This window comes from Terrapene carolina, unplaced genomic scaffold (assembly GCF_002925995.2).
Source record: "Terrapene carolina triunguis isolate 2854851 unplaced genomic scaffold, T_m_triunguis-2.0 Scaffold32862, whole genome shotgun sequence".
NCBI classification, from domain to species: domain Eukaryota; kingdom Metazoa; phylum Chordata; order Testudines; family Emydidae; genus Terrapene; species Terrapene triunguis.
In genome coordinates this window covers 2,464,604-2,492,181 of record NW_020697213.1, presented here as the reverse complement: position 1 = coordinate 2,492,181, position 27,578 = coordinate 2,464,604, and the positions used below count along the sequence as shown (strand labels likewise).

The following is a 27,578-nucleotide window of genomic DNA, read 5'->3' as shown; positions in this document are numbered from 1 at the left end:
TTGTTTCTGACAGAAAATAGGGTACTGAGACTGAAAACCCAACTGTACAGAACTGGGGTGCCCACCAAAGTGTTCAAGATAAGATGTCTTCATGCACTAAAAGGAGTAATATGAAGGTACAGATTTCAAAATGAAAGCATTGGGATGGAAGTCAAAGTCCATGATGTGGCTGACAAAATTCAAGAAGTACAACTTCACTGGTTTGGAGACATACAGAGGATGAATTAAGAGAACCTGGTGAAGACAGCATGGCAGGAGAGGGTGATAAGAAAGCAACCCCAGTGAAAGCCCAGGAAGCAATTGGTGGATTGCATCAAAGAAGATGGACCTTAATGCTGCCCTGGACAGACAAGGATAGTGGATGCTTGCATGACAACCTGACCCCAGATGAAGGGATATAGGGAAGTAAGGTGACCAGACAGCAAATGTGAAAAATCGGGATGGAGGTGTGGGGGTAATAGGAGCCTATATAAGAAAAAGACCCAAAAGTCAGGACTGTCCCTATAAAATTGGAACATCTGGTCACCCTATAGGGAAGTAGTAATAAATATATTAAACATAAGACCTAAGACAGGACCTTGAGAAAAAATGGTAAGTTATCAATAATAGTGCAGATAAGGCAAAAGTTGTCAATAAATATTTCCATTCTGTATTTGGGAAAAAGCAGATGATGTTATATGTGATAACACTCTTCCCATTCCACTAGCATCTCAAGAAGATGTTAAACAGCAGCTACTAAAGTTAAACATTTTAAAATTTGCAGGTCCAGATAATTTGCATCTAAGAGTTTTAAAAGAGCGAACTGGATCGATTACTCCAACCATCAACGTTGGTCTTCAGTAAGTCTCAGAACACCAGGAAATTCCAGAGGACTGGGAGCAAGTGAATATTGTGCCAATATTTAAAAAGGGTGACCAGGATGACCAGGATAATTAGAGGCCTGTCAGTCTGACATCAATCCAGGCAAGATACAGGATTCAATTAAGAAATAAATAAAGGGGGTTAATATAATTCACGTCAATCAACATGGGCTTATGGAAAACAGATCTTGTCAAAATTAACTTTTAATCTTATTTAAAAAAAGATATCAAGTTTGGTTGATAAATATACATAGACTTCTGTAAGGCATTTGACTTGCTAACACAACATTTTGATTAAAAAACTAGAATGATATCAAGTTAACATGGCAAACAGTAAATTGGTTAAACACTGGCTAAATGAGGGGCCTCAAAATTTAATTGTAAACATCACTGAGCAGGTGTGTATCTAGTGGGGCCCCACAGAGACTCAATCATAGAATATCAGGGTTGGAAGGGACCTCATCTAGTCCAATCCCCTGCTCAAAGCAGGGCCAATCCCCAGACAGATTTTTGCCCCAGATCCCTAAATGGCCCCCTCAAGGATTGAACTCACAACCCTGGGTTTAGCAGGCCAATGCTAAACCACTGAGCTATTGGCCCTATGCTATTGAACATTTCTATAAATGACCTGGAAGAAAATAAAATAATCACCAATAAAGTTTGCAGATGACACAAAAATTAGAGGAGTGATAAATAATGAAGAAGAGTGATTTGCATCACTTTGTAAGCTGGGTGCAAGTAACCAATATGCGTTTTGATATGGTTACATATAAATGTGTGTCTTGGAACAAGGAATGCAGGCCATACTTACAGGATGGGGGAAAGTAGTGACTGAAAACAATTTGGGGGCATGGGCAGCGTATCTAATAGGCAGGGGAAGGCTGTGCCTACCCAAACAACCTCACATGGCCCCGCCCACACTCTGTCCAGAGCGCCCCCCTAGCTGCTAGTTGGCGCCAGCCCAGGCAGGCTGCTCCTCTTCTGGGAAGGGAAGCCTGCTGGGATTTGGGGTAGCTGGGGTTGCCCCCAGCACTGGGGCCACGCCACCCAGCACTCCAGGGCCGGGGGGTCCACACACCGCTCACCACTCCGGGGCTGGGGGGCTGCCCGCCCAGTGCTCTGGGGGCTGCGTGCCACCCGGTGCTCTGAGGCTGGGGGGCACGCCTGCCACCCACCCAGTCCTCCGGGGGGGCCACACGCTGCTCAGTGCTCTGAGGGGCTGGGTGGGGGCCATGTGCCACCCACCTGCCCAGTGCTCTGGGGCTGGGGAGGCGTGATGCTGTGGCCGAAAGGTTAATGTGATCCTGGAATACATAAACAGGGCAATCTCAAGTAGCAGTAGAGAGATTATATTACCTCTACATTTGGCACTAGTGCAACTGCTGCTGGAATGCTGTGTCTAGTTCTGATGGCCCCAAATTCAAAAAGGATGTGCATCAGTTGGAGAGGGTTCAGAGTAGAGCCATGAGATTATTAAAGGATTAGAAAACCTGCTTTATAGTATAGACTCAAGGACCTTAACCAAGAGAAGGTTAAGGCATGAATTGAGTACTGACTACAAGTATCTACCTGGAGAACAAATATTTAATAATGGGCTCTTTAGTCTAGCAGATATAGGTGTAATGCCTAGAGTTGAAGCTAGACAAATTTAGACTGACAATCAACAGTGAGGGTAATTAACCATGGGAACAATTTACCAAGGGTCATGGTGGATTCTCCATCACTGGCAATTTTTAAAGTAAGATTGGATGTTTTTCTAGAAGATCTGCTGTATTAATTATTTTGGGGGAAGTTCTATGGCCTGTTTTACATAGGAGGTCAGATTAGATTGTCATAATGGCCCCCCTCTGGCCTTGGAATCTATGAATAATCAGCTGAAAAAGAAAGTTATTTTCCATGAACCCATGCTGATTGGCATTACTTATGTCACCTTCCTTTAATTCTTTATTAATCAAGTCCCATATCAGCCATTCCATTATTTTCTGGTCAATGTCAGGCTGACAGGTCTATAGTACCCTGGGTCTCCCAATTTACCTTTTTAAATGTTAGCACAACTTCAGCTTTCCTCCAGTCCTCCGGAGCTTCCCCCGTGTTCCAAGACTCATCACAGGCTTTGGAGCTGGCAAGAGGGAAGGGGGTGTTTCCACCCAGACCTTGGCCTCACCACTTTTTGGCCAGGCCAAACCTGAATGGCACTGCAACCCTGTGTGCCATGTCACAACACAGTTTACTCACATTTGTGCTGTAGAGCTCTTGGGCCAGGCTGCTTGGAAGGTGGTGCCTGAGGAGGTGTCCAGAGACATCCTCTGCTAGCTCTTTTAAAATGCCTGGATGCAAATTATCCAGACTTGCTGATTTTAAACATCTAAAGGGCTTGAGACACCCATTAATTTGACAGGATTAGGAAGAAATATCCCCTCCAAACAGGCTAGTAGCTTTCCACCACAGGGTTTCTTGTACTTACCTCAAGCATCTGGTACTGGCCGCTGGCAGATTGCTCTGATAGGAATTCCATTGCCTCTGTTCCTATCTGAGGCTGAATCTACACAGAGGATTTTCACATGTTCTCCCGCCGTTGATCTAGCTTCACTACAGCTCAGTTGTGTTAGTGAGAGTTACAGTAACAATGGTAGAAGGTTCAGTCCACATCTAGCAGTTTTTACCACTACTGTCAAACCAGGGTTGATGTGAATGCTTGTGCAGATAAGCACAGCTTTCTTGTACTGTAAAGCACCAAGCACAGTTATTTCACAAACAGGCCGACCAGTTGGGATAACAACTTTTTAGTGATTATTGGGGGAAGGGTGGGAGAACAAGCTTATCTAAACTTAAAATAGGAAAACCAATTGATAATATTTGTGCGAAGAACCCCGCCTGGCAACCCCCAACTGAAATAGCAATAGATCTGTAGCCTACTCTGACAACTTTAGGCACATGCCAGGAGATTCTTGTCCCTAGTTCTCTCTTGATACATTGCTGCTCCCAAATAGGCTTGTCCCAGAGTTAGCTTTCAATTGTGCTTTTTGCAATTATTCATCACTTCAAGAACTCTTACAGTGCCAAACGCTTCATCCCTTTCCTATGTGCTGCCATTACTGAGACGTGCGTTCTCTTCTTGTCCTGCTCTTCAGGCCAGGCTTTCACTGTGCACTCCATTTTCAGGTTGTACCTCATGCATGCTGAGGAAGTGTGTGGAGTTGCCAGGGCTAGACTCCATCAGAGAGGGACAATGAAGTTACTATTGCCCTGATTCAGAGGGGTGGGCAAAAAGGAATTGGCTCTCCAAACACATCTTTGTCCCTTTCTAGAACCATCCCTAATGGGTGGTTTTACTGTGATCTGTCCCCCCAGATGTTTAGAGCATCTAAACAAAGCTTTAATCTGGGCAGCTCTCCTGACTGTGCTACTTTGGTTTGGAAACAAATTGCAAGGTGCTGTCCCACTGCCAACAGGAAGCACAATGTTGAGCTATTGGCCTGAATTTTCCTGCGAGTGCCAAGTAGGTCACAAAAAGGAGGACACCTACAGACCAATGTGTGAATAAGGCTGTTTGCCCCATTCCCTCATTGACACATGCAATCTAAATGCAGGGGCTGAAAACTTTTTCAAACATAAGCTGTTTCTCCACTGGGTTCTCCTATGGGAAAGTTAGGACAACCAGCATCATCAACTTCCAGAAACCAATTTCCACCCAAAATGGGACAATGTGAAGGAAAGCTACTGGATCATAGTTCAACACTGTTGTATTGGACGGGATTTCTATAATCAGATTATTGTAGGGACACACAATCGTGGTATACTGGGTCTGGACCTCTGCAGAGCAAAACAATCACTGGGTTACTTCATAGATGAAAACAAGCCTAGTCTCATACATCACAGGGATAAAGTCAGCAGAGAGTGCACAGCTGGCATTCGCTTTGCTTCCCTCCAATGATAATTGGACTGGAGTCTTCTTCACGCCTAGAGATATCACTAATAAAAAAAGAGGACCAAATATCACAAAGCCCAGACTGAACTATAACAGACTCTAAGAATGGATTGCAGGAGTAATTCCTTACATATTGCTATTATGGAGAGACTAAGACAAGCCATACCATATGGCCAAGATTCCTGTTTCACCTCTGCAGCACTCAGTAGCAACAGCAGTATTTCTATAGCACTGAAGGGGTACAGTTCCTAAGCTTGTTTATGAATTTGTGGTTGGGCAGCCTTCTCTTAGTGAGAAATTTATATAACATTTATAGGTTTAATAATACACACCTGTCCTCATTCTGTTAGGCAAGCACACTGGCAGAATCTGCAAGCTCTGGCATTTCCAGTGATCACTGCTCAGGCTATTCCAAGGTGCCTGGCCTTCTCATGCCCACTAGTGATTAGCCAGGTAGTCATGTGGTTAAAAACCCAGTCCTCTCCCACTACACTTGAAAAAAGGAACAAGGCACAGTTTTAAATCACTGAGTATTGACTTTATTATTAGTCACTTCATAATTTGTTTCAACTGAAAGACAATACACACAGCAGAATTCTAATGCATCCCATGTAAATGTTTACATCTGTTATGCTCCTCACTCACCTCTAAGACTTAGCATTTAATTAAATTTTTTTCACATCTCAAAAATCTGCAATAGTTAGAACGTCATCAGGCTCCCCTCTCAGAAAGGGCTTTTTTTTTTTTTTTTTTAAATACAGTCAAGGAGATGGGATGGGATTCCATGTAAAATGTAACTTACAACTTCAGGAAAGAAAAAAGACTACAGGAATAAAGTGAGTTCACAGAGGGAAGCATCCAATGGCTCCTTCCCTCACAGCCCCCAAGCAGAAAATGAACACATGGAAAGCACACCAGGAGGTCTAAAAAAGCCATCCTTGCTGCTCCAGAACCAGTCCTAGGGAAAGGAATGAAATGCCTGTCCCAGATGCTTCAGCATCTTCTGGGTTAAATATCCAAGGATCTGTGTAGGCAGCAGCTACTCACTGCTATTGCTTGAAAGAGTTGTTCACATCAATTCCATGTGCCGTTCCCCCAAGAAGCTGCACAAAATCAAATCTCAGGACTTTTACTTGCCTCCTTCCCATCTCCTCTGCCTTCAGCCTGATACAGCTCCTATTCCTTCTGCTGTCTCATGGCTCAAAGATATTAATACATTCACTAGAGGGGGAGGAATAAAAAGACATTCACCCCCTTCTCCTAGCCCCAAACTCTCTATGCAGAGTGTTAGAAAGGTTAACTTTAAGTCTGTATCCTGCTCTCAGCACTGTCCCCCTACATTAAAATGGGAAGGATGTCATCAGATGTGGCAGTCAGCCAGACGTGTACAACTGTCCCATTCCATTGGTGTGAACGTAAACAGTGCTCAAAGCACTTTACAGAGGTGGGCAAGTATTATTACACCCAAGTTACAAAAAAGGAAACAGGACAGGGGTTTAAGAGACCTGTCCAGGGTCAAGTAGCAGACAAAGGGATTGATCACTAAGTGTGCGCGGGGGGTATGAAACTTTCTCTCACTCTGGTATGGTATTAGGACCATTATCCCTAGCAAGAGGAAGGCAGAGACCTCCAAGGACAATGGAAATGCTTAGCCTCTTCATAAGGATTATCTCACAGCCAAGGGATGGCCTCAAACTGAACGTCCTACAGGTGTACAATCCACACCACTCACCCTGCCACATGCATTCTCCTGAACTTAGTCAGGAGACTCAGGACAACTGCACCAAAACTGTGTCAAGTGCAGAGAGCTCCATACATATACAAACATCTCTTCCATGGAATGAGGCTGAAGAGGAGCCAAGCACACAGGAGGAATTTATCCCTACAAGCTTTCCATTTGGAAAGCTACTGGCAAAACACATGCTGCTCCAGAAGAGAGGAAGTAACGGCACCTGAAGCAATGAGGTATTCGGCTTCCAGCTGTACAGCAGTCAACGGGCCAGAGTGACCATTGCTTCCGCAGCATTAGCTCTGTCCTCACTAATGCTCCAGCATCACTGCTCTTCCTATGAAAAAGAAACTATTGAAGTGCAGCAGTCTTCACAGTAATGAGCGACTTTGTGCAGGTGCAGCCTTCACTGAGGCGAATGGGAGAGTTCATGGGAACGAAGGCACAGACTTAGCCTGATATCTGAACGCGTTTCTGAACCAGAGAGATGCTCATCATCCCCCTCACTTGTGGCTGAAGTGAATGGGAAGTAACGCTCAGCACTTCCAAGAATGGACCCTTATACAGCTGTTAAATAGTACTGGGCTGCCTGTATCCTCCCGCTTCTGTCTGAAGCAGACACCTCATCCTCGATGATTAGGCCAAGACATTGCTCTTGTAAATGCTACAACCCAGGATCAGTTCTGTTCTCAAGGGAGACACTGTGTGGTTTAGCTTATTCTTCCTATAGTCTCAAGCAGATGCCAATGCCAGCAGAATGCTAGAGAGCTTCTATTCTAATCAAAAAGGCCTTAGCTGATCCCCTCCAAATGTTGGAAGGCAAAGAGATGGCCTCCATGAGTAAGAGATAAACTAGTGCTGCTGCAGGGACCTACCCATCAATCACACTGCTAAGCCTTGTGCCAATTTGACAGTATTATTTAACACCATTTAAAAAAGCAATCTGAACATAAATCTTTAATGACCACTTTTCAAAGGCAGAGCAGCTCTCCCTACTTTCTCTAAATAACCAGTGTCCCACACATGCATGCAGTCTCACAGAACCCAAGGCTATAACCTGCTCTGACCACCCATCAACAGTTAGCAAACATCAGGTCCTGCATCCAAATTAGTTACACTGACAGATGGAAACGTTTCCAGTGAAGACCAGCACCTGGTGTCAGTCCTTTGTAACCACCTGAAGGGTACAGGTCTCAGGATCACTGACGGCTCATCATCTAGAAGGCTCTAAGGGAGAAGTAAAGCAGATTTGCTACCAGTTTCCTTTGAGAAAGCATCAGGGTTGGAGAAAAGACTCTACTCAACATGCCAATATGCTCAAGGGATGAAAATCCAAGGTGTGCCCCCTCCCTTTCCCCAGTCTTGGAGGGTGCTGAACACCATACATAGCTGCCCTCTCTCTCGCTATGGGCCTTGGCTCCCATTCTTCACCTCTCCACAGAGGTTCATGAAGCCACTACCTGGCTGACACTGCATACTAAAAAACACACAGTGCAGCAATACATAGTTCTTCTCTGGAAATCACTGACATAGCTCTGAAGAGCACTAGACCTGAGGTCTTCGGACCCATATGCTCAAGAAACTGGCCTCCACACAAAGAACAGCTTGCTTAGTTACTTTCAATTTGAGAATAAATGTAGGTGCCACATCGGATTGACATGGACTTCACTGAAAGGGGAGCAAGGAGCAACAGGGTTTTGTTACACCACCATTAAGTACAAAGTGGGAAAGGTCTCTTTAAACTGCATGGTCTTTATTTCAGTGCCAGTGTTACAGATACAATAGAAACATCCCAGTCAGAAGAATGAACTTGGATGGAATCCAGGGGTCTATGACAGGCTTAGGAAATGAAAGGGGGGAAGGGTCTGGAGTAACAGGGAAAAGTGACTTTGCAGTGTAGTCTATGCTGAGCCTCCCAGCAGGCAATGGGGCCTATTATCAAAAAGAGTGGAACGTTGCCTTTCTACCCACCTACCACAGCCAACAGTCAAGGGACTGGACAATAAGAGAGTTTTGAAATTTTGGGCATGGTGTAGGTTGGAGCTCTAGGTCTCTGATCCATTGTGATGCTTTCGAGATAGCTACAGAAGAGCTATTGTGAGTCTGCATGGCTGGAACCAATGATGGAAAGTGAAGGAAATGGAAGTGTCAGGGCTTCACGTTCAAATATAGCACCAAATCAACTGGATCAGATCTCATCAGCATCACTTTTCCCGCGCTCTGTCCCTGACCTGCTGTTGGTATCGTATCGCTAAGGTGTCTGTGTGTATACAGCAATGCACAGAATAGGTCACTAGGAGCCTACAGCCTCTTCACACATTGGGGAAACCGAAAGAAAAAAGGCAGGGCTCCCTAATGGTCCTGGAGAAGCTTTTCCCCCAAACCCCAGATGAAAGTGCCTGAAGATGGTAACCCAGCTAGTAATGACTCAAAACCCACCTTACCCACCCCACGGAAAGAAGGCAGCAGAAGGAAGGGACAGCTGCTCACTTGCTGCACAGGGGCAGGAGGGGGGAGGAGAGAAAAAAGTGTTTCCTTGCAAGCAATTCCAGGCCTCTCTTCCAAATGAGCTGCATGTTTCTTGGGGGGGAAGGGGAATGTTGCTTCCGGCTGTGAATGCATGGGGGAGTGCAGAGCAGACTCCACAAACAGCAAGCCTCATCAGTGGAGGGGAGGAAATTAGTCTCAACAGATATGCTTCAAAATCAGCAATCACTTCCGGAAGATTCCTCCTCATCAGCAGGTCTCATCGTTCCCCAGGTCCATGGTGCAGTTTGGGGGATTGCCAGGGATCAACCTTCTTCCCAGAGTTCCTTTGATTGGGTGGGGTGAGTAAGAATGGTGCCAGAGCCTCACTGCCACGACTGAGGGGGGAAGTTGTTGACTTCTGCTAGATCCTGCATTGCTGAGCCCTTGTGATTATAGGTCAACTTGATCCGCATACGTAGTTGTTGCTACAAGAGGAGAGGAAAAAACAAGATCAGGGTCTTCTTCAGTAAACCCCAAACTCACAAACCCTCCCACCAGCTCTCTCACCCCATGGAACCTGATCGGTCACCTCTGGAGGAGGTAGGGATTCATCACTAGCATTATCCCATCCTGTGGGGACACTTGTGTCACACGGGCTGCTAGGGTGTGTCTCAACAGGCAGTTAATCTGGTAGGATGATACTCACTTAAAGCTAATGCTGATCGAAAACAGGCAAGAGCTTTCTAATCCTCAAGTCCCTCTCCTGGAACCCTGTAGAAGCCTTAAAGCATAGCTCGTTTTCCAACCTGTGCACCCGCATAGGGCTCAGTCTGCCCTGCCCTGCCCCCCATCCTTCTCCTCCACTGTGCACTTCAAGGCAGCTGGCCCACCCCAGGTACTGGCGGCTGCTGGCCAGCTCTTGGGCTCGCAGGCTCTGCGGGACGAGTCCCCTGTCTAAGTCCTTGCATCTCCTCCGCTGCGTATTGCACAGTCTGCAGGGCAGGCTCTGTCTCAGGTGCCTGATGGTGCTCCATGTGACACTATGTACATTTAATTATCCAATTTCCATACAACCATAAACTTCGACTTTAAAACTGGAAAAAGGCATCAGCTGGACAGCCCTGAGGAATGAAGCTGTTTGGGAGCCTGGCAGTGCTGCTGCCCTATAGGTAAACAGACACTGCCCTGTGAGGGGGCAGCAGTTCAATCTCCATTGCCCATGCAGTTCCTAGCTTGTCGCCAACTAATGCAAAGCCTAGTGATTTGTGAGGTGAGGGCTGGAACTGAAACCAAATTCGTCTTCTATGGGACCAGACGTCTGTGAGATGGAAATAATTCTTTATCCCTACCAAGCTGGGCAGGGTTCAGAAAGGTTTGGAGCCCACCAGCAATACCCTGAGGTACCTTGTCCAAGAGGACATGCTGTATAGATCTATAATAGGCTATTGCCAATGAGTTATATTAAAAGGACATTCAGGTTGCACAGCCAAGCACTCAAAAGTCAGGAAGTGCCAGAATTAAGGCTGCCTTGGCAACTGTAATTCTACTTACTCCCTTGTCCTTATGTGTTACGATACCGTCTTTAATTGCATGAGCACATGCTATTTATTCCACAGGACCCCAGCCTGATTCAAATGCATGACCTCACTTGACAGGAATGAAGAGGAAACAGCCTCAAGAACCATGAGAAAGGGGACATCCCCGTCCCCCTAAGCCGTAGAGAATACAGTGCTACTGAAGCCCATGGCAAAGGGAAATTGTGTTTCTTTCTCCAGGCCTGTACTGAACCTCCGCAAGCACCGCAGAGAAGTGGTTCCCAATTTGTCTCTCTCCACACTCTAAACTATGGCTCCAAAGGGCAACTCTGTTAAGAAGAAGGTTTATATTTGATTATAAACTGAATGTGCCTGTGAGCACATCCTGTGAAGTGTCTGAGTCAGACCCACCACCTACCCTGCAGCCCTTGGAGCAGCTGAGAGCTGGCCCTTCCCTGCTGAAGATGCTCAGCAGCTCCCTTGCAGGCTGCCCACTGTATTGGAGGGAAGAGACGCTTCCCTGCTAGGCTGTGGGAGCCCCAGGGAGAATAGAATAGGAGCTCAACTGGCTGTCCCTGAGCTCTGGGGTGAGCCCCAAGATAGGACACCTCTTCCCACACCCCAGCATAGCCAAGAACCAGTTACCACTCCCTAATTCTGTGTCCCAGCCCTGGGATACAGTATAGCAGAGCAGACGCTGTTTTAAGTTGCACCAGCTGGCCATGGCCCAAGGCACCATATGCCATCTAATTAACAGTCAGAGCCCAGCATGCTCCAATCAATTCCTGTCCCCAAAGCACCTCCTGGGCCAGGGGCTGCAAGGCAGACACACAAGGAGCTGATGCTCTGGTTCTCCACCCTCCGGGGATTCCGCAGCAAGGAACATGTGTGGCCTCCATTGCCTTGTGAGAGCTGAGCAGCGCAAGGGAGCACAACAGGACAAAGAATCCGGCCTAAAATACTGAGCGTGGCTTTTAGCCTCTTTGAAATAATATATCCAGCCTTAGCCGAAAGAGGTTGGGCATCACCAGTACAGGGTACTGTTTGGCTGATACTGGCCAGTAAACTACATGTTCCTGACATTTAACGTTGCTCTGACAAGCTTGCCATTTTGCTAAAAGAAAAGTGGGACTCTATGGGAAGCGAATGGCCTTACACATTAACTATGCACCAAAAGAAACCAAAGAAGAACAGGCAATTTCATCCAAGCCTTCCACCATCTCAGAAAGTCCATTCCACAGGCCCCCAATGGTCAGCTTTAACCAGCAGCAAAGGTAGCCCATGCCAGGCTACAGAGTAGTTACCAGGCTTTGAGTGCTTATAAGGAAACAAACCACTGGAAATGGCTTCTGGACAATGTGCCATTTTCACCGTCAATGCTGATGCCCTTTCCTCAACACACCCAAAACAATTAGTCTCGGTCCTGGACCGACACCCTGCAAAGCTGTATTTACAGAGGAGAACTGAGCATGAGGTGGCAGATGCGCCAGACATGAAGGCTAGTGCCAGTGATGGAAATGATGCAGGGTCAGTTTCAGAGAGATTTTGGTCAAAAGCATGGAACAGCCAAACACTATTTTGATACACAGGGTTGGTCTACACTGAACAGTTACATCAGCATAACTATGTCTCTCAGGGGTGTGAAAAATCCACACCCCTGTAAGATGTAGCTATGCTGACTTAACCATGGTGTAGACAGCACTAGATCAACTGAAAAATTCTGTTGCCTCTCGGGGAGATGGATTACCTACAGCGCCAGAATCCCTCCTGTCATTGTAGTGTCTACGCTGAAGCACTACAGCAGGTGAAGCTGTGCCACTGTAGCATTTCAAAATGTAGACAAAGCCTTAGCAACTAGAAGTGGCCTCTGTGACGAACTGGGACTGTTCTTAATGTGGTCTTGGAATGCTGACAGGGGAGTGTGGCTAGGATGGTCTGCATTGGGGGATGGGCCTCAACTGGAGTATTTGTGTCCAGTTCTGGGTGCCACATTTCAGGAAGGATGTGGACAAATTGGAGAAAGTCCAGAGAAGAGCAACAAAAATGATTAAAGATCTAGAAAACCTGACCTATGAGGGAAGATTGAAAAAATTGGGTTTGTTTAGTCTGGAGAAGAGAAGAAAGAGGGGACATGATAACAGTTTTCAAGTACATAAAAGGTTGTTACAAGGAGGATGGAGAAAAATTGTCGTTCTTAACCTCTGAGGATAGGACAAGAAGCAAAGGGCTTAAATTGCAGCAAGGCAGGTTTAGGTCGGATGTTAGGAAAAATTTCCTGTCAGAGTGGTTAAGCACTGGAATAAATTGCCTAGGGAGGTTGTAGAATCTCCATCATTGGGGATTTTTAAGAGCAGATTGGACAAACACCTGTCAGGGATGGTCTAGATACTTAGTCCTGCCTTGAGTGCAGGGGACTGGACTAGATGACCTCTCGAGGTCCCTTCCAGCTCTATGATGCCCTCCATTAGCACCAAGTGCTGTGCTTTGGATGATTGTTAGTTGTTTAAAAAAAGCCTCGTCCACCTCTTCTTCCTGGTTAGGTAGTCTGTAATAGACCTTACAATGACATCACCCTTGGTTTTTACCCTTTTATCTTTACCCAGAGACTTTCAACCAGTCTGGCTCCTATTTCCATCTCAACCTCAGTCCAAGTGTATATAAAATGATTATAGGCTCTTTCAAAAAAGGGACTCTAAAGCTAGCACCATGGAGTCACATACTCTGATTCCATGTCAGACGGGCTCCCTTCTGTGCCGCAGAATTAACTTGGAACCTAGTTACTATTGGGAATGATCAGATTGGCATCATTTACAAGTAAAAAGATACTACTTTTAACTGACAGCTTTGCAAATGGCACCTGGGATCTGAAAATCTTTCCACCTTGTGCATCAACTCCATAATAGGTTTCAGAGGGGTAGCTGTGTTAGTCTGTATCAGTAAAAACAACGAGGAATCCTTAGAGACTAACAAATTTATTTGGGCATAAGCTTATTGTTTAAACTCCCTAATACGAACATTTGACATACTCTGATTGCAGGACAAGCATTAATTAACCCTTGCCAACCTGGAAGAAAGGCAAGAACATAACAACGGCCGTACCGGGTCAGACCAAAGGTCCATCTAGCCCAGTATCCTGTCTACCGACAGTGGCCAATGCCAGGTGCCCCAGAGGGAGTAGACCAACAGGCAATGATCAAGTGATCTCTCTCCTGCCATCCATCTCCACCCTCTGACAAACAGAGGCTAGGGACACCATTCCTTACGCATCCTGGCTAATAGCCATTAATGGACTTAACCACCATGAATTTATCCAGTTCTCTTTTAAACGCTGTTATAGTCCTAGCCTTCACAACCTCCTCAGGTAAGGAGTTCCACAAGTTGACTGTGCGCTGCATGAAGAAGAACTTCCTTTTATTTGTTTTAAACCTGCTGCCTATTAATTTCATTTGGTGACCCCTAGTTCTTGTATTATGGGAATAAGTAAATAACTTTTCCTTATCCACTTTCTCCACATCACTCATGATTTTATATACCTCTATCATATCCCCCCTTAGTCTCCTCTTTTCCAAGCTGAAGAGTCCTAGCCTCTTTAATCTCTCCTCATATGGGACCCGTTCCAAACCCCTAATCATTTTAGTTGCCCTTTTCTGAACCTTTTCTAGTGCCAGTATATCTTTTTTGAGATGAGACCACATCTGTACGCAGTATTCGAGATGTGGGCGTACCATCGATTTATATAAGGGCAATAATATATTCTCAGTCTTATTCTCTATCCCCTTTCTAATGATCCCTAACATCCTGTTTGCTTTTTTGACCGCCTCTGCACACTGCGCGGACATCTTCAGAGAACTATCCACGATGACTCCAAGATCTTTTTCCTGACTGGTTGTAGCTAAATTAGCCCCCATCATATTGTATGTATAGTTGGGGTTATTTTTTCCAATGTGCATTACTGTACATTTATCCACATTAAATTTCATTTGCCATTTTGTTGCCCAGTCACTTAGTTTTGTGAGATCTTTTTGAAGTTCATCACAGTCTGCTTTGGTCTTAACTATCTTGAGCAGTTTAGTATCATCTGCAAACTTTGCCACCTCACTGTTTACCCCTTTCTCCAGATCATTTATAAACAAGTTGAATAGGATTGGTCCGAGGACTGACCCTTGGGGAACACCACTAGTTACCCCTCTCCATTCTGAGAATTTGCCATTAATTCCTACCCTTTGTTCCCGGTCTTTTAACCAGTTCTCAATCCATGAAAGGACCTTCCCTTTTATCCCATGACAACTTACTTTACTTAAGAGCCTTTGGTGAGGGACCTTGTCAAAGGCTTTCTGGAAATCTAAGTACTCTATGTCCACTGGATCCCCCTTGTCCCCATGTTTGTTGACCCCTTCAAAGAACTCTAATAGATTAGTAAGACACGATTTCACTTTACAGAAATCATGTTGACTATTGCTCAACAGTTTATGTTTTTCTATGTGTCTGACAATTTTATTCTTAAATATTGTTTCGACTAATTTGCCCGGTACCGACGTTAGACTTACCGGTCTGTAATTGCCGGGATCACCTCTAGAGCCCTTTTTAAATATTGGCGTTACATTAGCTAACTTACAGTCATTGGGTACAGAAGCCGATTTAAAGGACAGGTTACAAACTTTAGTTAATAGTTCCGCAACTTCACATTTGAGTTCTTTCAGAACTCTTGGGTGAATGCCATCTGGTCCCGGTGACTTGTTAATGTTAAGTTTATCAATTAATTCCAAAACCTCCTCTAGTGACACTTCAATCTGTGACAGTTCCTCAGATTTGTCACCTACAAAAGCCGGCTCAGGTTTGGGAATCTCCCTAACATCCTCAGCCATGAAGACTGAAGCAAAGAATCCATTTAGTTTCTCTGTAAGCATTAAAGGTATCCTGCAAATGGAAAATATTGGTCTTGACCCTGTTTCTATTGCTTTATGATGAACATAGTTGGCCTCAACTTTTTAAAGAAAGTATCTTTTGTTTTCTCCATTAGAAATTCAGGTCTTTTCAACCCTGGAAGCCTCTGTGATGACTGTAAAACTGAGAGAATTATGACATCCCAGGAGACAAAGTCACAGCAGTTGAGAGGAAGGGATTTTTAGTCAAAATGTTTAAAACTGCTTAATTTCATTCTTTATAACACACATTAAACTCCAAGCACTATGAACACTCCAGTGAAAGCCTGCCTTTGCTCAAGATTAAGGATCAAGTAAGTTCTCAATATACATCTGAGACGCTAGGAAATGCTCCAGCAGGAAAGACCAGGCTTGGCATTCCTAAGGTTAAAAAGGCACCATCCTTTCAGGTTGCCTTTATGCATCAGAGATCCAGGGTACAAACGCAATATCCATTTCCTTTGTAAGCCACCTCAAGAAAGATTCTGCACTCAGAACTTGTTTAACATTCTGTGGGTGATGCCTAAAACAGAAGAGGCCTCAGGATCTTTTGCCAAAGGCTGAACTGGCTCCATGGGGCCAACAGGAGCGCAGTGAGGTAAGGTCAAAAGATAATTAAGTCCAAAGCTGACTGTGAGGAATTACAAGGGATCTCACTAAACTGGGTGACTGGGTGGCAAAATGGCAGATGAAATTCAATGTTGATAAATGCAAAGTAATGCACATTGGAAAAACTAATCCCAACTATACATCCAAAATGATGGGATCTAAATTAGCTGTTACCACTCAAGAAAGAAATCTTGGAGTCATCGTGTATGACTCTGAAAACATCCGGTCAATGTGCAGCGGCAATCAAAGAAGCTAACAGAATGTTAGGAACCATTAGGAAAGGGACAGATAAGACAGAAAATCTCATAATGCCACTATATAAATCCATGGTGCGCCCACACCTTGAATACTGAGTGCAGTTTTGACCATCCCATCTCAAAAAAGATATTAGAATTGGAAAAGGTGCAGAGAAGGGCAACAAAAATTATTAGGGGTATGGAACAGCTTCCATACGAGGAGAGAATAAAAGACTGGACTGTTCATTAAATAAATAAATAAATAAATAAAAAAGATGACTGAAGGGGGATATGATAGAGGTCACTAAAATCATGACTGGTGTGGAGAAAGTGAATAAGGAAGTGATATTTACTCCTTCTCATAACATAACAACCGGGGGTCATCCCATGAAATTAATAGGCAGCAGGTTTAAAACAAACGTAAGGAGGTACTTCTTCACACAAGGCACAGTCAACTTATGGAACTTGTTGCCGGCTATGTTGTGAAGGCCAAAAGTATAACTCAAAAAATAATTAGAAAAGTTCACGGAGGATAGATCCATCAATGGCTATTAGCCAAGGTGGACAAGTATGCAGCCACAAGCTCTAGGTGTCCCTAAACCTCCAACTGCCAGATGGCACTGGAGGACAGGGGATGCACTACTCAATAATTGCCCTGTTCTGTTCACTCCCTTTGAAGCACTTGGCACTGGCCACTGTCAGAAGACAGGATACTGGACTAGATGGACCTTTGACCTGACCCAGTATTGCTGTTCTTATGATAAGTCATTGGATTCACCCAGGGAAAAGGTCTGTTTTTCCATAGTCCTTTTCTGGCTATAACTACACTACATTGCCAAGGTGGGTGAAGTAATATCTTGTCTCTCTAATATCCTGAAAACATGGCTACATCAATACTGCAATCATAACCACACTGTCACACCACCAGCGATCATTCCCCAGGAACAAGCCTGAAAACTCTGCTTGAGAACAAGCAGCACTAAACCCCGTCTCCCAAACAGCCATGAGAACCAGGTTCAGGAATGCCTTCTACCAGTGGACTGCTCACCTTCTGTGGGTTCAGAACTTTGATGACCTGTGTGATGGTCCCCGTGTTAAATGCTGGGATGCTGCTGCTGCTGGGAGACAGAAGCTGCAGCTGGAATGTCTGAAGAAAAGGGAAAAGACTTTCAAAAAGATGATTTCACCAAGCATTTAGCAGATACAGCTACACTGCCACACCAAGTGGGGGAGGAAAGAATCTCCTGCTGTTTACAGCAACGGTGAAAGCACTACTGAGACACTGCTTTAAGGGAGTTCCTTGGTCCTTTCTCCTTTTAGAGAGGTCAGGAGCACGCATGCCTGCACCACTCAAGAGGCCAGAGGGTTTTCATCTCTCCTGCTTTCTCACAGGCTGAAATCAGATTGACATAACTGCTGGCAGATGAGGAGGAGCCTCACTGCTCTGATGACAGAACTGCTTCTGCTGTGCTCATGAGCAAACAGCCTGATAACCATAGGAATGATTCTGCCACAAGGCTGAGTCGCACTGGTTTCCAGGGAGAAAGGCACTGTCTCCATTCTAACCACAATCCGAGACCAGCTCTGCACACACAACCAGGCAGCCAGCTCTCACTTGGAGAGCTGCTAAGTAGACATGCATGCACAAGTTTTCCCAACTCAGCCAAACCAAACTGGATTGTCTCTGGGACACAGGAAGGCACCTTTCCTCCTACCAAGTTTCATCTTCTTACTCCCACCTGCTTCAGAGTGAGAGCTGTTCAAAGGGCTCTTCTGGCTGTTGATAACGAGGAGAGTGTCTCGTTCTGTGTTCAATCAGACTTCCCAGAAGGATCCCCCCCCAGCCCCAGGCAGAGCCAGCCCTGTGAAAGCTCAGCCCTAAAGGGACCTGCTCAGAAAAGTTATGCTCAACTCTAAATACCATCTTAGAACAGGACTATTTGGGCAGCTTGAGATCTAACAGCTTTAACTCCTCCTTATGCTTCTTGGAGCTTCGCTTCCTCTGTGCAGAAGGGGCAAAACAATAGCAAGAATTTGGAAAGAGACAGGGGGCTAGCCACCCAGCCAGTCATGGCAGCTCTACCTTTGGTACCGCAGCCTGGAAAACAAAGTCTGTCATATCCAGTTCTGTGCTGTTGGAGGCTTGTATCGTGATCACGGTGACGCTGGGGTTGGTGTTCGATCTCTCAAAGGTGAACTCTATCTTCAGCCCATTCTTGCTGTATGCTGTGATGGAGGGGATGCCTGCAGCCGAGGGACAAGAGCAGCAGCCCAGTAAGGACCTGGAGACCATTCTCAATGTCAGCAGGGCCACCTGCCGCCCCTAAACCCTATGCCCAGAATGTAGAGAACTGCTCTCCTTCTCCCCCTTATTCCATCTCCTCCTTCACCCCTTCATCACACATTGCTCCTGAGCGCTCCCAAATCCTCCTCCTTGTTACCAGACCCCCAATGGTTACAACAGCTTTATGTGCTCAGGGTTCCTATGCTCCTACCAGCAGCAATATCATTGAAGAGAGGCTGTGATGAGAGCCCATCCAACAGGAACGGAGGCTGCGATATCTGTGGGGCAGGGACCGGGGCTGGAGAAGCTAGAGAAAGCAGGTTAGAAGAAGGTAGAGTTTAGCTAGCAGGAAGTGTAGAGTGGCTTTTCCCAGCTCAAGGATTAGCTAGAAGGGGCATGCTATTTTTACAAACAAGAAACCCAACAAGGCCATCTCCTCTCCCCAAGGATGACCTCAATCTCAGCCATCACCAGCAAGGGGTCTCTCCTCTCAAGCCAGCAGGTCTCCAGGCAGAGAGAACCCCCTCTCCGCCCTCTTGATCCTCTCCTGCCAGGCTGAGAACCTGTCCCAGGACAGAGGAACACTCATCTCACTCCAACGCATTTCCCACCGTCTCCATATTAGCCTTGGACCAAGAGCAAGCAATGCCAATGAACCTCCCCCCCCCCGCCAAAGGAATGGGGAATTTCCCTGCCTCCCCTGCAGAAGACCCTATCCCTGGAAAAAGGACATGGAAGAATGCCCCTCATACCCTGGCCCAGCTCCTCCTACCAGGCTGAGGGACCTGGACTACCCCTCAATAGCTGCGGCCTGGTCTCACCTGTTAGGTTGAGATCTCCCAGGAGGTCAAGGAGCTCCCCACCGGCAGAGGATGGCTTGCTTGTAGGGGCAGTTGGAATGACTGGGGTTATATCATTTCCTCCCAATAAGTCCAATAAGTCATTTGCCTAGTAAGAAAGCAATAAAACCCCCATTACCTACTCATCTCCCTGCTACCTTTGCTTTTACCTGTGACAAACGCCACTTGCTCTCAGATGAAAAGGTCCCTCTCTCAGTGATCTGCCTGTGAAGCTCTTACACTAGTCTCGGACTAATGCTGACAATTTGCGCTCAGCACCTTAAGCTATCTAGTTTCCAGGGGTCTCAGGAAGACAGCGGGAGGTACTGTGCCAAGGAGGGGAGGAGTTTCTGAATGCTGAGAGGCAGGTCACAACTCGTAGGTGGGATTTTACTCCATCCACCTCACCTGCTCCAGCCTGCACTACTGCTGTGGCACCTTCCCCTGATGCCAGTCCTTGACTCCCTTCTTTTGTTTGGGAATCAGCAGGGGGGAGACAGGTTGCATCAGGCAGTCAGACACAGGTCAGAGAAGCGGAGATGCCCTTGGCTTACTAGGGAGAGGGGAATAGTCTTCCAGCCCCTGGGTCTGACAGGACAGTGGGAGGGTTACACCAGTTGAAGAGAGCACCTTCCATTACCTGGCTGGTGGGCTGCAGCCCAGAGGGGGGAGGTTTGGTTTCCAGCACTGCTGGCTCTGTCTCTCCATTGGTCTGTACAATCTCAGTGGGGCCATTTGTGGTCACCTTTTCCATAACTGGCATTCTCTCAAGTAGGGCTGACCTGAAAGAAGCTGACATGGTTACACTCTGGGCCATCTACCCTGATCCCAGTCCAAAGTTCTTGAGATGGCAAGGATGATGTAAAGAGGGTGCCCGGCCTTTTGCTTTAGCTCTACGAGAAGAGTTGAATTCTGGGATCACACAACTGAGCTTGAGCTGATTAAAGACTGGGGCCACTCTCTCACCAGCATAAACCTGGTTATTGACAGGTATTTTCTTTATAGGCAATGCAGAGCCCTGCCCTGCACCTACAAGGAACAGGTCCCATTGCAGAGCTAGGATAGGGAAGCCCAAGACTCAGGGGGAGAAGACCTAAGCACACTGGGGCATGGGAGGGAGTGCTCACAGATGCCGCTGAGTTAGAGCAACTGACTGCGTTTTCCGGGCAGGAATGTTTATCCAGCACAAGGCATGGTGATGGAATGGGGAAGACAAGCACCCACGCAGCAAACTTACCCAGGTTCCAGTCTTTCAGGAGAGCTACTAGGTAACAGTCTGAACACAGAGAGATTGTGTGTGTAGAAGGGGTGGATGGGAGGTAATGGGAGGAAAGATGGGATGCAGGACATGCTACCAAAGTCAAAGAGATGGAAGATGAGAGCCACCCCTTGATACGAGCCTACCTAGTTGGGGGACGCCCCACGGACACTGCGCATGATGCTGAACAGACTATTACATTGCCTATGTGCCACTGAGGGCTAGAAAACGAAAAGTGTCACATTGCCAAGGAACCTGAGCCCCAGGACTGTGCATTCTCACCCATTACTAAACTCTTCTGGAGTGAAAACCGTCAACCCTGGAACACTCCCGTGTAACGAAGGCCAATACACTCACCACCCCAGCTTTTCAAACCCTTTCTCACAAGGCTATACAATCAAAGTTCATGATCCTTTTTGCTCTAAGGCAAAGCTTCCTAAACTGTCTTCTGCAGTGCCTCTGCGTGCATTTGCAAGGAGCTGGGTGATCATCTGATGCTGGCTTCATCATGTTTCCAGCAGTTAAATTCCATTAGAAGAAGCTTTCCTCCTGTGACCTTATCATGAGAGCCGTTCCTGTAATTGCCACAGAGATGTTATGGCATCACCAATGGGAAGGGAGCTGGGGTCCATGAAATTGTGAGTGGAGGAAGCATGGACAAGACAAGCTATTAAAATGTAGCCCACAGAAGCCCAGCTCTAGGATGCCGAGGAACTGGTTCTGGAGGCGCTGGCCGACATATGGAACTGGCTGTCTCCCAGTGTTGTCACTGGACTCCCATTATCTTTCCCTTGTACCCAAGTCTGGGGAGGAGGAGGAGGAGGATAGACCTTGTCTGGGTATTTCTTGTAGGATGGGGACTGCCTGATTATGGTCTAAAGAGATTCACACGGGAAGACTACATCAGACAGCACAGGGGCTCTAATCTAGCAGACAAAGGCATAACGAGCAGACAGCTGGAAGTTGAAGTCAGCAAAGTTCAAACTGGAAATAAGATGCACATTTTTAACAGTGAGGGTCATTAACCACTGAAAGCTTCCCAAGATGCATAATGGGTTCTCCCGCACTTCATGTCCTTACACCAAGGCTGCCGTCTTTCTAGAAGACATGCTTCTAGCCCAAGGACAGGCTGTGGTCTTGATGCAGAATCACTGGGTGACGTTCTCTGGCCCATGTTATGCAGGTGGTCAGACTAGATCAAAATGGTCCCTTCTCACCTTAAATATTTCTTGTACTCACCTCATGTGATCATATTTCTTGAAAAGTGCATTGTACTCCACTGCCCTCTGCTGGAGCTCCACATCAATGCTGCTGCCATAGATGGACACAACCTTCTTAATGCGGCTGAGGGGCAAGAAACCAATAATGAAACCACTAAGCACTGAGCAAGGGCAGAGTGTTCCCCAGACATGAGCTCAGAATTCACCAGCAGGTGTCCATGTAACTGGCCTGTAACCCAATAGGGACAGTGTTGTTTCTAATTTACTACCTTGGTAACTATGCAGCCCGTGATTAGGGTCCTACCAAATTCACATCACAGACCATGAAATCTGGTCTCCCCCTGTGAAATTTGGTCTTGTGTGCTTTTACCCATGGGCGGCGGGTATAATAGGCCTGGGGAGGCTCTGGCTCCCCTGGCACTGCTGCAGCTGTTGAACCACCGGGTGCAGGCTTTTGGGAGGAAGTTTTCAATTTATTGTCCCATGCAGGTTCCGGGGCAGCTGAGGAGGTGGTACTTGCTATTCAGCTTCCCGAGTTCATCAGTAATCTCCCTGGAGTCCAGAGAGATTACTGATGAACTAAGGAAGCTGAGTAGCAAGTACTGCCTCCTCAGCTGCCCTGGAACCTGCATGGGGCATATCAAAAGCTTCTTCCGGACCAGAGCTGCTTTTCCCCAGGTGGTTTGGGGTCTGGGGAGGGGAGGGGAGGCATAGCTGCAGATGGCCCGGGACTCCACTGGGGGTGGATGTGGGTGTGTGTGGGTGTGTGCGCGCCAGCCCGGGAATCCTCCAGCCAGGGAGGGCAGGGGGTCTTGGGGCTTCAGATGCCAGGGAGGGGGGCATGTACCGTGGGCGAAAGGGGCAGAGCTGGGGCTAGCCTCCCCGAGGGGGGGTTCCACCCATTGCTCATGCATTTACCTTATACTATACAGATTTCATGGGGGAGACCAGTGTTTCTCACATTGGGGGGCCTGACCCAAAAGGGAGTTGCGGAGGGTCACAAGGTTATTTTAGGGGGTTGCAGTATTGCAACCCTTACTTCTGTGCTGCCTCAAGAGCTGGGTGGCTGGAGAACGCGGCTGTTGGCCAGGTGCCCAGCTCTGAAGGCAGCGCCCCGCCAGCAGCAGTGCAGAAATAAAGGTAGCAATACCATACCATGCCACCCTTTACTTCTGCGCTGCTGCCTTCAGAGCCGGGTGGCTGGAGAGTGACGGCTGCTGACTGAGGGCCCAGCTCTGCAGGGAGCAGCGCAGAAGTAAGGGTGGCAATACCATCCCATGCCATCCTTACTTCTGCGCTGGTGCTGGCGGTGGCCGGCCCGCAGCCGCCGCTCTCCAGCTGCCCAGCTCTGAAGGCAGCGCTGCTGCCAGCAGCAGCACAGAAGTAAGGGTAGCAGTACCACAACCCCCCCTACAATAACCTTGCGACTCCCTCACACCTCCTTTATGGGTCAGGACCCCTACGATTACAACACCGTGACATTTCAGATTTAAATAGCTGAAATCATGAAATTTATGATTTTTAAAATCCTATGGCTGTGAAATTGACCAAAATGGATGTGAATTTGGTAGGGCCCTACCCATGATGCTATGCTGTCTGACACTTTGCTGGAATACTACAGGGCGTATCAGATCCCCAGTACCAGCAGTGTGCCCAACAGTGCTAGACAAGTCACCTGCAAACAACATGGCTGCTCATTCCCTTTGAATTATGGACAGAGGGAATTCAAAAGGGAAACTATATACACCTCTACCCCAATATAACTCTGTCCTCGGGAGCCAAAAAATCTTACCGCGTTATATCGAACTTGCTTTGATCGGCCGGACCGCACAGCCCTGCCCCCCCGGAGCACTGCTTTACCGCGTTATATCCGAATTCGTGTTATATCTGGTCGTGTTATATCGGGGTAGAGATGTACATAAGTGAGGATTCACTTCCGCAACAGAATATTTCCAAGTGAACTCTCACAGTCTCCACACAGAGCACAGACCATAACAAACAGGGAGAGCATGACACATACAAACCCACACAACACTCTTCATACATGTATGTAAGGCACGATCATAGAGTTTAAGCAACAGGAAAACCCTTTATGGTACATGAAGGCAGAAGCTACATCACAGAAACCCTCCCTCTGGCCCCACTGCAGCTTGTGTCCTCCTGTCTGCCACATGCATGTTCTGTTGGCCTTCACCAGCACGCCCCCCCCATGCAGCGTGAGCACCCAAGGTAGACTCACTTGACAGTGCAGGTGAACCTCGTGGAAAGCTTCATGATGGCGGTGAGAGCGTAACCTCGTGTAACGGATGCAGACATGTTTGATATCAGGACACTTTCTAAAATATCGAGTACTTCCTCTTCCGTTACCTGAGCAAAGCAAGTGCAGCAGGGTTAGAAAAGAGATGGGCTCTGCTGCACAACCTCCTGGGCACACTCCCAAACCATTGTTTCCCTCTGCTCCTTCATCACGGAGGAGGATATGGGCTGGCGGGTATATTTATGGGCAGTCCACCCCTTTGTTTGTGTTCATAGTGGGATTTTCCATTTCTGGGACAGGCATGCAGAGCACTGGATTGGCACTGAGAAATTCATTTAAAAATTAAAATCCATACATTTGATATATTTATAAATTGCATTTTCCCCATACACCAAGGAGAAGTCGCATTAGCAGTGTGATGCACAGCCCCTGCATGGCCAGAATTAGCCCCCAAACCCCTCCAACTCAACATCAATGCCAGGAGCTTCCCAGTGTTGACAATACACATGCCCCCAGTGCAGCTCCATCCTACAGCAGGGTGATTCCTCTCCGGCCCAGCAGCATCATGTCCACCAGTGCTAACCCTGGCAAGAGCATCCCCCCACTCCCACATGCCCAGCACCACACTACTCCAACCCCCGCCAGTACACTCAACTGCTCTACTTTCCCCCTTCCCAGAGCTGTACCTGAACTGGCTCCTCCTCTTCACACTGACCAGATATCAAGAGGTCTCCATATTCTCCCATACACCAAGAGGCCACCTGCACTAGGGGCTGCTGTCCGAAGAGAAGGTTAGACATGTCAGGGACAAACAGCTCTCTGCATCACAGACAAAGCCCAGGCTCAGTAGCATCCAATCCTGCCCATTATGAGCAGGCACAGCAGGCCTGGCCAGTGCACCAAGAGGCTTCCTGGGGGATGTTTGGTACGGTCCAAAGGGCAGTACGTATTACCAAGAGAACAGGTATAATTAGGACCACTCCTGTCCTCACTGGCCAGAGGACTGGCCCATAGGGGATTTTCAATGGACATTACCGAGCCTTTAGCTTCCTTTGGAAGCAGTCACTCATGCTGGCTCACTAACAGGAACACCAGGGGTCACTGCAAAACCTGGGCTGGACATCTACCTGGGAGTAGTCACCAAGGATGGCTTTGTAGAGTTTCTGTACAGTATAGGCATGCATCTCCATGCTATTTGTTATCAGCTGGATCAGGTTGGGGACAGCATCATCTCGAACATAACTTCCTGCCTGAAAGAGAAGTCATATTTCCAAGAAACATACAGGAGGCTTCTTTGGTTTCACTGTCACACCCTCTTCCAGCATACTCCATCCACCAGTGAAACTCAAGCCAGCTCAGAGCAGACTCAAAGGGTACTTTAAAGAATTTGCTAGGAGTTAAAAACTGCTTTGCAACATCCCGAAGAGATGCTCTATGGGTGTGTCTGCACTGCACACTCCTTACAGCAGCATGTAGAGTACATACACTGCACGACCCACTGGCATGGGTATAAGCAGCAGTGTAGACGGCAAGGCACTGCTTAGGCAAGTAGAGTAAAGACAAACCAGAAGCTTAGGGTACATACCCTACATGTCTCACTACACCCCCTAGCAGTGCCTCTCCTGCCAACATTGCTAAAAATAGTAACAGTGTCCCACTGCCTCCCCGCTGCTGAAGCGCTTCCCCAGTGCGGGAGCTACAGCAGCCCTTCCCACAGCCTCCCCCGTCAGAGCCTTTCCCCACTGCATCCCCACGCCACAGCATTTCACTGCTGCATGTACCTACACTCCGCAGCGTGGACACAGCCTGCTTTTCACTGCAGTGCATAGTTACGCATACCTCACATGCCTCAGTGAGTGTTCAGGGCAGACATAGCCTATGGCTGATGGTGAACGCACACAGTCAGGTAACAGTAGGAGACAGTTATTATTTAGCTTCTCCCCCCCACCCACCTATACAACAAACTACATCCTGATGATCCAGAAAAATCTACGCTGCAGAGGCCCTCTGATATCTCTGTCAAAATGAAGGCTATCACAGCACAAACTAAAAAGTAATCAAAGTACATGCTTCCCCACAGGAACCAGGAAGAAAATAAGTCATTGCCATCTGCATTACTCAGTAGATGAATGGCTAGGCAGGCACAAGCTAAGGCTGCTGCTTACCAGCAAAAATGTGCCAAATATACCACGGGTTTGTCCTGCCCACATCCTCCTATGTCTACTTCATCCACCTGTTGTGTCTTGGCAAATCCAGACTGAGAGCTCTTTGGAGGTAGTTACTGATTTTCTGTTATGCATCTGCATGGATTAGGACTCCATTTCTCCAGGGAGAAGCAGAGGATGGAATGAGCACAAGCACCAATGCCAAATGTTTATTTTGAATCCATACAAAAAGTTCTCTTTGAGATAGAAATTCTTTCACAGCATCACTCAGCACCAAGGTCTTTGATTCTCTTAGAGCTTACACGGATGTTCCTTTACTTGAGATCCCAGGCCCCTGGCTCTTTTGCCTTTTCCACATTAAGACAGCAGAAAAAGGAACAGATGCCTCCACAAAAGAAGCATCTCTCTGAGCCCTCAGACAGTCTGAAAGGATGATAGCACCACTGGCTTCTCCTCCTTGCATGGACCTCGGCACTCAAGATACAGACATGCAAGGTACCTTGGATTTCAGTTCCAAAGTACAGAGCAGAGAAGGCAGCAGTGTCACATTCTCTGGTGCCAAGAAAGGTTTCAACGAAGACATGCAGAAGTCGGCTCTATTTGTTCTCTTGCTCACAGCTGGAGTTCTGGTCTGATGAAGGACAGGCCAGGGGACTTGCTTGCTTATCTATCTGTACAGACCCTTTGGCTAGGGGCCAGGAACATGGAACAAAGAGCCAGGGAATAACCTCTCCCCACAACGCAGATGAGGCAGCAAACATGTCATTTGACTTTGGCATCTTGGAGGAAGGCGGTATACTGCTTGAATTGCATCTCTTGTCCAGTGGGCCTTGGCATCAAGAAAGCCAAAAAGCTGACCAAGGACAAAACTGTGCAAGAGCACAGAAACAAAGAGAAAATTACATGCAGCCTACTGACACCGACTAAGCTAACCCTTGGCATTAATAGTGAGCAGATCAAAGTTTGGCCAAACAGAAAACTAAGAGCTGCAGGCACAGACTGATGGGCCCCAACACACACAGCTAAAAGAGACCAGAAGGGACTGAGGCCGTTGAGTACATTTGGATGGCAGCTGAGGGGGTGCTTCCCAGCGCGAGTAGACAGATGCACTATCTCTGCTCAAGCTAGTTTGCGCACTACAAACAGTCAGTGTGGACGCTGCAACGTGGGCGGTAGCTTGGGCTAGCCACCCGAGTACAACCCAGAGTCTGTACTTGGGTAACCAGCCCATGTCACCACCTTGCCACCACGTATTGTGCTAGCTATG

General features: G+C 47.1%; 1 protein-coding gene across 3 annotated transcripts in view; it reads right to left on the bottom strand.

Moving 5' to 3' along the window:
- Positions 1–8,523: 8,523 nt before the first annotated feature.
- LOC113409363 (AP-1 complex subunit gamma-1) overlaps positions 8,524–27,578 on the bottom strand; it is a 92,927-nt gene continuing 73,872 nt past the window's right edge. For 2 of the 3 annotated variants that reach the window (XM_026663179.1, XM_026663181.1), the window contains 10 exons: positions 25,274–25,396; positions 24,833–24,922; positions 24,129–24,256; positions 21,909–22,013; positions 20,052–20,193; positions 19,394–19,520; positions 18,784–18,879; positions 18,372–18,532; positions 17,337–17,435; positions 8,524–9,471 (listed from right to left, as the gene is read on the bottom strand). In XM_026663179.1, the coding sequence (XP_026518964.1) occupies positions 9,370–9,471; positions 17,337–17,435; positions 18,372–18,532; positions 18,784–18,879; positions 19,394–19,520; positions 20,052–20,193; positions 21,909–22,013; positions 24,129–24,256; positions 24,833–24,922; positions 25,274–25,396 (1,173 nt within the window). In that variant the 3' untranslated portion in view covers positions 8,524–9,369. The remainder of the gene's footprint in view (positions 9,472–17,336; positions 17,436–18,371; positions 18,533–18,783; positions 18,880–19,393; positions 19,521–20,051; positions 20,194–21,908; positions 22,014–24,128; positions 24,257–24,832; positions 24,923–25,273; positions 25,397–27,578) is intronic. The other variant, XM_026663180.1, reaches the window with a different exon arrangement.